At 43.4% G+C, this 10,568-nt stretch overlaps 1 protein-coding gene across 1 annotated transcript; it reads right to left on the bottom strand.

Annotated features, from left to right (window-relative positions):
• Window positions 1-13: 13 nt before the first annotated feature.
• On the bottom strand, window positions 14-684 carry LOC114795675 (homeobox protein Nkx-6.2-like). The gene is given in 3 exon segments (XM_028989212.1): window positions 14-201; window positions 286-627; window positions 630-684. Coding segments are annotated over 3 exon segments (585 nt in total).
• Between the last annotated feature and the right edge of the window lie 9,884 nt (window positions 685-10,568).

Raw genomic sequence — 10,568 nt, 5'->3', positions numbered from 1 at the left:
AATAATGAATGATTTATGGAATAAACACCTTGACTTGGCTCTCCGTCATGCCCAGCGAGTAGGCGAGGCGCGCTCTCTCAGGTCCGGCCAGGTACTTGGTCTGCTCGAACGTCTTCTCCAGGGCGAAGATCTGCTGGCCGGAGAAGGTGGGCCGCGAGTGCTTCTTCTTCCCGTCCTTGTCCAGCATCATGCCGGCCTGAGCTGCGGAGAGCGCGACCGTGAGAACCCCGGCGCCATTTCTCTAACAAACTCCGGTAAAAAAAAAAAAAAAAAAAAAAAACTCACCCGGACAGGAGACGCGCGGGTCCCTCCACGGGGAGCCCTGCATGACCCCGGGCCAGAAGATGGGCGCCCGGCCCGGCAGCTCCGTCAGCGGCTTGGGGTACCGCGACACGGCCGCCGCGGGCCCGAAGTACATCCCCGCCGACGCGGCCAGGCCGTTTATCCGCGGGAAGCCCGACAGCACCGGCCTGCCCAGGATGTCGCTAATCCCGTGCGGCGTCCCCAGCGGCATCTGGGAGGCCAGGGCGCCCAGCGGAGGCGCCTTGAAGCCCGCGGGGCTCTGCAGGGCGTAGGGGAACAGGGAGCTCTTCATCTCGGCCATGTTGTGCAGCGCGGCCAGCGGGTGCTGCCCAGGACGAACGCGCTCTGCCGGTTACTGTCCATCTGGCCCACGGCTAACATCTGGACGCGTGAGAGGCAGAAGACGAGAGAGGAGGAAGAAGAAGAAGAAGAAAGTTCTCGGCTCATCCGCTCCGTCTCTCCTTTTTTTTTTTTCTATCACTATTGCTGTTGTTATTTTATTTCTTTTTAATTCTCTATAATTAAAAGCGCCGGTTATTACAAAAAAAAAAAAAGCCGGACCTCCACTTTCCCGCTAAATTCGCTCCGGGCGTCTGACGTCGGCGGAGCGCGCGCGCTGATAACCGCGCCGCCACCTGCACGCGCGCACCTCCCATTGGCCGGCGGCGAGCGACGGGGGCGCGCCGTGATTGGCGGAGGCGCGCGCCGGTGCGCGTTGTGTTTTCTCTCCTCCCTTTCTTTTTTTTTTTTTTTTTTTTTTTGGCTTCCTCTCCTTTTTCGCGCGCGCGCCGCGCTCGTTGTCGCGATATTAATGAGGAGGCGCGCGGCGGGGACGCTCTTTCAGGACGTGACGCGGAAGTGAGTGAGTACCCCCCCCCCTCCTTGAGAATTTATTATTATGATCGGCGTTGTTGTTATTGGCGGAATAAATGGCGAGCGCACGTGCGTCATTTTAACCGGTAACCGAGCGCAGTAATGTATGATCCCTTTAATAATAATAATAATAAAGAAAAGAATGTCCAAAACGGCCGAAAATTATTTTCCAAAATAAAATTAGGTTTTCTACAGTGCAGAATACTGTCACGTATTTATGCTTAATGTTGTTGTTGTTGTTGTTTTTATTATTGTTATTGCTGTTTTTTTTCCTTTTATATAATTACCTGATTTTTTAGGGGTGAAATCTAGTGAGCGACAACGTTGCTGCATGTCGACCACGATTTTTGATTGTAAAACTGTAATTATTTTGAATGGGATTAAATTATGACCGATGTAGGAATCCTAATAAAACACCTTCTTCGCCACGTGACAACCCGTCTGATCAGGATGATGAGTTCATCTCATCATCACATTTTAGAAACTCGGGACGTCATTAAGATGTAACTAAAGAATATGTGCAATTAATTGGGTTTAATTCCGATTATTATACAAAATTTAATTCAAGTACTGAACTGTTTTAGTCTGTTATATAATACATTATTATTCATATAAGTTCATTAATACCTTTTTGGGGATTTGCCGTGCCGTATGTATTATTATTTATTAATTTATTTATCTATCTTTTTTTTTTTTTTTTTTAATTCAGCTATATTATAACATTAAAAATGAACTGCAGCCAAATTAAATGAAGATCTGTGAGTGTCTGAACAGGTAGAACTGGCTGAATCTGCTTTACCCACGGAGACCTGGTCCCACCTCCCCGAGACCCGCGGGGAGAGGTGGCCCCCTACCGGACAGCGTGTTAACTGCAATTTTATTAACCCTCCTCCTTCATCTTAACACTCCATCCCTTTACAGCTACAACAGGGAAGAAACTCACTCCCCACAAATAAAAATGTTTGGGAGGGTTTCCAAGATGGTGTCTTCATTGTTTTTTTTTTGTTTGTTTTTTTTTTTAACTTCCTTCTCACTCATCTTTATAAACCACATACCCTCTTAATTCTATAAGAAATGAAGTGGCAGCAAAATATTCCTAAAAGTTCTGGGACTGATGGTTTCCACCGTAATCCCCCAGATTAAAATAGACCTTTAAATACTTTAAATAGAAGCAACTGAGCAGCATTCAGAGAGTCATGGTTTGACGTCATGTTGGATTTAAGAAAAGCAGCTCTGGTTGGTGAGTTTCCTTACCTGCCCAAACACACTGAGAGCAAATAAAACTTCAAAATGAGACTGGACTTTCTCAATAAACCTTCCTGTATACTTTATAGTATGTGTAAATAAAAATGCAGCATCTTGTGCTGTCTCTGATGAATAATTGAAGGAGAATTTACCACGCCTGACACTAAGTGAGAAGAATAGAAGAACGCATTGTTGGAAATGATCTACAGTGCTTTGCAGAACCAGTGAAAACAAAACCACTGTTCATCTTAACCGGAAAGAAAAAGCCTGTATGCTCAATTATTGATTTACCTAAAGCATTTATTGCCGACCTTCCTCATTTTCGTGAATCAATGGGATGATGTGTGTAGAGAAAGAGACCGTTGTTCTCTGAGCAGCAATACAATATTGTCCCGCTGTAGATGTTTGCTTGTAGGAGATCATTCATTAGTTTACAGAGTCGGGAGAGACCAACACACAGTTCTACTACCACATATCAACATGACCCTTATTGTTACTTTCACTTTTGAATCATTATTATTTGTGTGATTTAACACAACATCCCATTCTTGGCAACGGAGAACTTCCCAACAGAACTGTATGCTATTTGCTATGTAAAGAAACGTGGAAATGATCCGTTATCAAGTAAATGCTGCCTTCCAAGCATCTAGATGATCAAGTGCCAGATGTATTTACACTCTCTCACTCTCTGTCCAGCTCGTCTTGAGGGTTGATTAGGAGAGGAGGGTATTGGCGCTTGTTCTGATGGTGGTGGGCTACTTTGCATCTGTATGCTGGTTTGGAGTTTAGTCTATTTTGGTCTATATTGGTCTATTTTGTCGTTCAAATTCCCGATTGTGTCTAGCCTGCACAAGGTCATTATATTTGTATTTATATAAAGTACAGGCCAAAAGTTTGGACACACATGTGTTCAATGTGTTTTCTTTATTTTCATGACCATTTACGTTGGTAGATTCTCACTGAAGGCATCAAAACTATGAATGAACACATGTGGAGTTATGTACTTAACAAAAGAGGTGAAATAACTGAAAACATGTTTTATATTCTAGTTTCTTCAAAATATCCACCCTTTGCTCTGATTACTGCTTTGAACACTCTTGCCATTCTCTCGATGAGCTTCAAGATGTCCTCACCTGAAATGGTTTTCCAACAGTCTTGAAGGAGTTCCCAGAGGTGTTTAGCACTTGTTGGCCCCTTTACCTTCACTCTGCGGTCCAGCTCACCCCAAACCATCTCGATTGGGTTCAGGTCCGGTGACTGTGGAGGCCAGGTCTCCACTTTTTGTTAAGTACATAACTCCACATGTGTTCATTCATAGTTTTGATGCCTTCAGTGAGAATCTACCAATGTAAATGGTCATGAAAATAAAGAAAACACGTGAATGAGAAAGTGTGTCCTAACCTTTGGCCTGTACTGTATACTTGTTCTGTACTTTGTGCTCATTATAAGTAAAGCCCCTGTTTCATGAAGTTCTGCGGTTGCGTCCTGTTTACCTGCCAAACCACGTTGACTCACTCATGACAGTGACGTAACTTGGATCACCTTCTTGAAGGTCGAGATGCTATGGGGCTTATTGCTGGCAGCATGGAGAGTTGGGGGAACAGTGACACCTCCATCACATCAGAAATTGACACCCCTCCTGACCCCACTCGACCCCCTTGTTCTACTGACAGTTTCTTAGATTTCACACCAAAAATGTTAGGGTACCATGAGTGGGGGCATCCACTGACTCTGATGGTCAGAGAGGTGGCAAAAGACAAAAGGTCCAAGATTTTTAATAAATGAATGATTCATGCTAATACGTCTGTACTGTGGTTATTTTTATTTGTCTGTTGCTAAAATCTCCACATGATGGCAGCAAACTCCACAAGATCGATCGCGTGGGCCCTGTCCCCTCCATCCCCACACCGGTCCTCATTACTGGCTGGGACTCTCTGGCATGGACACCTGAAACCACAGCAGGATCTTAGTGTGGGTGTCTGTGAAATAAGACTTTCATTTCTCTTTAACTTCACTTTCAAATGCTCTGGAGAGAAGAGGACAAGAAGAGAAGAAGACGGGGGTTGATAGTATCCTGGTGGGTTACACACTCGCCTTTGAACCAGAAGAAGAGGTTCAAACCCCACTTACTACCATTGAGTCCCTGCGCAAGACACTTAACCCTGAATGACTCCAGGGGGACTTGACCATGTAAAAGAAATTAAATGTTCCTTTTCTTCAGTCTACACATTCCTATAGGCATTTAGAAATGAATGTGAAAAATATGAATGAGGAAATGAGGTGGAGCCACACGGTGGCGCCAAGGTCTCGGGATGGACTTTGAAAGCTGCAAACCTGGTCTGTGTGGGTGTGTGTGTGCATGTGTGTGTCTCTTGCTTGGACAAGAGATGCCGCGTGGGAAGAAGGCAAGTTGGCAAAGGCAGTGCGATGCTTTGGGCAACGTTCTGCTGGGAGAACTTGGGTCCTGCACTCAAAGGGAAACAAGAAACACTTCCCAAAAAGTTGCAGGCCACCCCAGGCACCTTCATACGAACATTGTAGCTGTGGTCTCATTCTTCAGGATGATGCAACCCGCCACACTGCGCTTTCTGAAAACGTTCAGAAATCAATCAAGGAGATCGACTGTTGAATTCCTTCATAGAACACGTTCAGATGTCAAGACACCATAAAAGTGATTTTAGTGCTTTAATAAGAAACCCTCACCCTTTCTTTTGTGCATGCAGGGTTCCAAGTCATAATATCCAATTACCTCTGGATTTTTCTAACGTTGCCTGTCCGCTGAAGCGACAAGGATTATCCTTTCATTGTCAGTCCCATTAGCCCGTCGCTTCAGAGAACACTGGTTCTCACAGTGAGCACAACCAAAATGATCTGGCTCTCCAACACGACATTAAAAGGCCACTGTGGGCCAGTTTATCCAGTTCAGGGGAGGTCGTTTGTTCCTGAAACAAATATGATTTATTATTGACCAGAATTAATGGATAATAGCTTGCATCAGTGCGCACCACGGAAACATTTTCACTTCCATTCTGTTCCACCTCAGTAAATCACATTAAACCTTTACATAAGTCAAATCAGATGCTGCAAAGTCGTCAAGTTCTTCAACGCTCACTTCACAGTGAAATTGTGCCACCTCGACATGGCAAGCAACTTTTTCAGAACTCTTTTTCAGTCTTTTAACGGAAGGCCCACATCCATGTTCCCATGGAGCGTGGAAAGCTGAGCTCAGAACAGTAGGGTCAATGGGAGATTCCTATAAAAACATGCAATGTAATGATGCATGCAGAGACGTTGTCATTTCATGGAATCTTATACAAGAATGAAAAGAGGTCAGTCAGCATATTCCATTTTGATGACATCATACGTATTATTAAAGCATGTTCATTATATTCTCATTCTTCTTAAATGTCAGCTTTCTACACTCTCAGTCTATCACTTTCCGTAACTAGTCTGGGTCGTGGCTGCCGAAGCCCATCCAGGGACTCACCCTGGACACATAAACACACACACCATTCACTCACATACTCACACACACACATCTACGGTCAATTCAGAGTTCTCGCCAAGTTCTCGCCATATCACTGGAACAAAAACTCAAGCACTTGTGAGTCCATTTATTTGTCCACTGACTGTGGTTTTCCAACACAGGGAGGACAGGCTTCATGGCAACACCCATAAGCCTAATTCCATTCCAAAATATGCATAACTAACATCTTCCTCATTTTGTAACTTATAATAGAGAAGGTTCATGAGATTCAGTAGATGATTTTACACATACGGTCTGGTCTGGCGAAAATATGGCAGGCTTTAACTTTAAAGTGACACGTAATGACACGAAAGCAAGATTTTGTGCAGCGTGTTTGAGTTTAAATGCAGTTTTCAACTAAATGATCCACCGGGCGCGAAATGTGTCATTTGTCCCCCGCTATAAGATCTTGTTCAGGAGCACGTAACATTTTTTTTTGCTGAAAGTCAGCACCCAATAATGTACGCAAAAACAACCCTCACCTTTTACTTCGGCAAAAGAAATGCAGAGCAGCATAAACAAGTCCTTGGAAGCAGGATCTTATGTTGGTCTGCAGGCTCTGGTGGGGACTGCTGCGCAATCTGTAATGAAATTCCGGCATAAGATGACCCTCAAATAAAGAGTGTCAGGATTCCGGCCAAGATTTGTGGCAGCAATCTTCCGAGATGCCGTCAAAAGTCGTTGCAAATCACTGTCGGAGCTCTCCAAAGCCAAGACAACGACACCGTCGTGCGGGAAGAACTTCTTTTTTTGTCGACAGTGGCATTCACACTGTCAACCTTTTCTTAGCTTCTACCCCATTCACATCCTCCACCATTCTGGAAGCCTGAAGATCAGGAGGACAAGGACACCTGACTTCTTGAAGAAGTACTGGATGAATAGGAATGTCTCAAAGATGGAGAAATGGGTGGTTGTAGCCTAGCGTGTAACACGCCCAGGTTCAAATCCCACTTACTACCATTGTGTCCCTGAGCAAGACACTTAAAACTAAGTTGCTCCAGGGGGGGGGACTGTCCCGGATTGTAAGGATTATAACGGATTGTAAATTGCTCTGGATTGCTCATGTCTGTCCAGACCCAAATGGCATCAGTATTCTCATTTAATGGCATGTCACGGATAGGATCTGGTGACATTGACCTTTGACCAGTTTTGTTATTCCAAAGTTATACCAAATTTTTGAAGTTCTTGAGAGATGGGGTATATGAATGGAGTTGATGAACATTGCCACATGTCCCTTAAAATTGACCCACATTTTACAGTTTAATTGTGTGTCCCTTTTTAATCTATAAGGGATGGGATGTGATGAGTTTTGATCAACATGCTGTGCACATTTTGTATGAAAATATTTTTATGAAATATATATTTCTGCATGGAATCTAGCAAGGCTACATTACACAGCACAGGCATTAATCCATCTTGGGTCACATTGGGCCATTATGGTACATTTCTATAGAAATTTCATCTTCAGTGCATGAATGATGTCTGAAGAGATGACGTACTATTTGCAAGAAAGGGGTCAGGGAAGAAGAAGGATCTTAAGCCCCCAGAACATCCCATGGAAATCATTTTAGAATCAGTCCTTATGAATTATTATATTTGTAAATCAGCGAATAAATACGGGAGGCAGGGACTGGACAAGGACAGGGCTGCTGAAAGCAGGAACGCCTGGAAGCCGCTGACGACATGGAGACGGATGTAATGCATTCTGCTAAACGGTCATCAAGGTCAGTGGAGCCCACTAAGAAAAACTTTCAAGATACTGCAGCTTGTTTGTGATTGAGCGCAAAAAGTCCAGTGAGACGGCCAGTTTAGTCTGGAACTTTTTTTACTCAACTTTTCTGGGACACATGAGCTTTATAAAGTGCTGGTGTCTATGATTGGCTAATTGCAATGTGATTAATATGTTAACATGGTCATTGAATCTTAAAATGAATGTATGTTAAATATGATGGTGCATATAAAATTATCCAAGCATATACATTACAAGCATATACATATACAACACATAACTTAAAGATGGAAATACAGTGAAGAACCATCATCTTAGCTGTAAAAATGTGATCCAAATTACTGAATGACAATGACCTTTTCAAAAACGAAATGCTCAAACCCTTCCTTTTTTAGAAAATACTTATGCACTTATGTATATAAATAAAAAAATTAAAAGAAGAGTATTTGCAGATCGGTCAGTTCTGTTGCAATCTACGGCTCAATTGACAGCTACTCCCATTAAAAACATCATTAAATAATGTGTCCTGTGCCACTGTAATAATTCCACACCAATGAAACAGGTATTCTTCTTCACGTTTTTGTTATTGTCTACATATATACATCCTGATGACATCTGCAGTCATGCAATCATGCCCCATGCCCAGCGGGTAGTGCTGCGCTTCACACGGCAGTTTGAAGATAGTGCCGTTTGCAACTAAATCCACTCTCTCTCATTAATTTGCGCTTAGAGTCTAGTGTACAAAATCGTTATTGTTGGGTTATTGATTTATGGTTTGAAGCGCTGGGCTCAGCGACATCGGACTCCTGCACAAACCCCCAATATACAAACTAACGAGGGCTCTGGGGAGCTGCGCTCCACTGGCTTCCTTCTTCTCAGCCGGGCTCAGCTCAGATGGCTCATTTGCTGTCTAATAGAGACGAACCGATCGGCGGAGCACCAATCAGAAAGGCCTAGCAGCTGCTAGCACAGGTACCTGCTGGCGGGCTTCGGCACCCCCCCCCGTGTAATTAATTTCACTTATTGTAAGACAGAAACAGCCGGCCCAAAGAGCATCTAGCGCTCCAAAATGAAGACGCATTAGTCAGTTCGGGAGCGCGGGACTGCAAGGATGGACGCCTTACTGAGGGTGGTGCTGGGATTTAAAAACAGGCAGAAGACCTCCTAAACACAGACCAATCCCAAAAACTGTGAAGCTACATGGCACATGAAGACCACAGTATCATGTTCTTCATATTCTGCAATAAAACTACTCCTCATCACATTCATATCCAAACAAAGGACGATGCTGCATGGATCCGCGTGTCGAGCATCCCCAGCTGCCTTCGGTGACAGAATCCTATCCAATTATGCAAAGAAACAATTATTATTAAATGAAGGGGATGCCTATTTAATCAAGCAAATGGAGAACTGACTGAAAATGGGATGAAGAGTCATGTTTTGTTTGTAGATTGGTTAAGGCTTAAGGGAATAGTAGCCTAGTAGTTAAAACACTATGAACCAGACAACCACAAAGTCACAGGTTAAAACCCTACATATTAACATTGTGTCCCTTAGCGAGACACTGAAACCTGCGTGTCGCCAGGGGGACTGTCCCTGTAACTACAAAGCATAGGTGCTTTGGATAAGGTCGTCAGCTAAATGGCATAAATTTAATGCAAAACTCTCTTGTTATTGATGCTATTAATATTCCTATACATCAGGTACAATTCCCAACTCCACGCGAGCGTTGCTCCAATTAAATCCAATTATACTTTTTTCATAGACAGCAAAGATCCTGATGCAATTGAGCTGCATTTTCAGGGCAAGCTACATAAACGTACCTCATTAAGACGGAAAATAATGACACTTCCTCCGTCCTTCTCATCTGCACATATCACGTGTTACGGGTGATAGATCCAGGGTGCGAGTCGAGCCATGTGAGTGCGCCACTTAGACACAGGCTGAGTCTGTAAAGGTCTCTCCTTTTGGGAATATTGGGACAATGAGGGTCTACAACGGTTATGAACGATCTCCCATATGTAGTTGATTCATTGATTCTGTGCTTGCAGCTAACAAGTGCAAATTCCAAATGAGCCAATGATTTCGCATTGCTCGAGAAAAGTCATATGGATCTATTAAGATTTTTGTATCTGTATTTTACTCACAGTACAGCCTGTAATAATAAGAGACATTTTTTTATTTTATAAAAGTGAAAATCGACAGGCTTTTACTCAGCCACTGACCTAAATGCAAATTTAACCATTGAAAAAAGCTTTTCATCGGTTAAAAAAAAAATGTTGTATTTGATTTTTAGACTTTCAAGGGATGTGTATTCTGCACGTGCTTTTAGGTCTATTCAGTCCAGGAGCACATGGCCAAGTGAAGGTGATAAAATTCACCTGCTATTAGTTTTCACGTCAGATAAAAAGTGGTGAGTATCTATGGCAACGTTGACACGGCTAGCGTGAGAGCTTGATGGATTTGTGGTTTAATCAGAGGAAAGCTGCCATGGCCTAACTGTATTAGAAGAAAGTGTACACGGCATATGGCTCCGTTCTCTAGCTCTCTACTCAACAACGTTTTCACAACCAGCGACACACAAGCATGGCATTTACGCAGGCAATTTCTTTTCCTTTTCATTTATCCACACGTTCATGACTGCTCACATAAAGGGATCCCCATTATGCAGAACGAAATGGGATCTCCTCTGTCCTTTTCATCTGCACCTTTCCCGTGTTACATGCAAATGATGCGTAATAAAAGTCACGCCACGTGAGCGGGCTGCTTCCATGCACAGGTTAATTAGGACCTTTCTTTTGGGGAGATTATGGATGGGAACATATGAACCTGATTTTCAATGGGGCAAGCGTGCGGTCTGATATAGTCTCAGATTCTTAATATCTGAATTCT

This window comes from Denticeps clupeoides, chromosome 8, assembly GCF_900700375.1.
Source record: "Denticeps clupeoides chromosome 8, fDenClu1.1, whole genome shotgun sequence".
In the NCBI taxonomy this organism is placed as follows: domain Eukaryota; kingdom Metazoa; phylum Chordata; class Actinopteri; order Clupeiformes; family Denticipitidae; genus Denticeps; species Denticeps clupeoides.
This window is presented reverse-complemented; position numbering and strand designations above follow the sequence as displayed.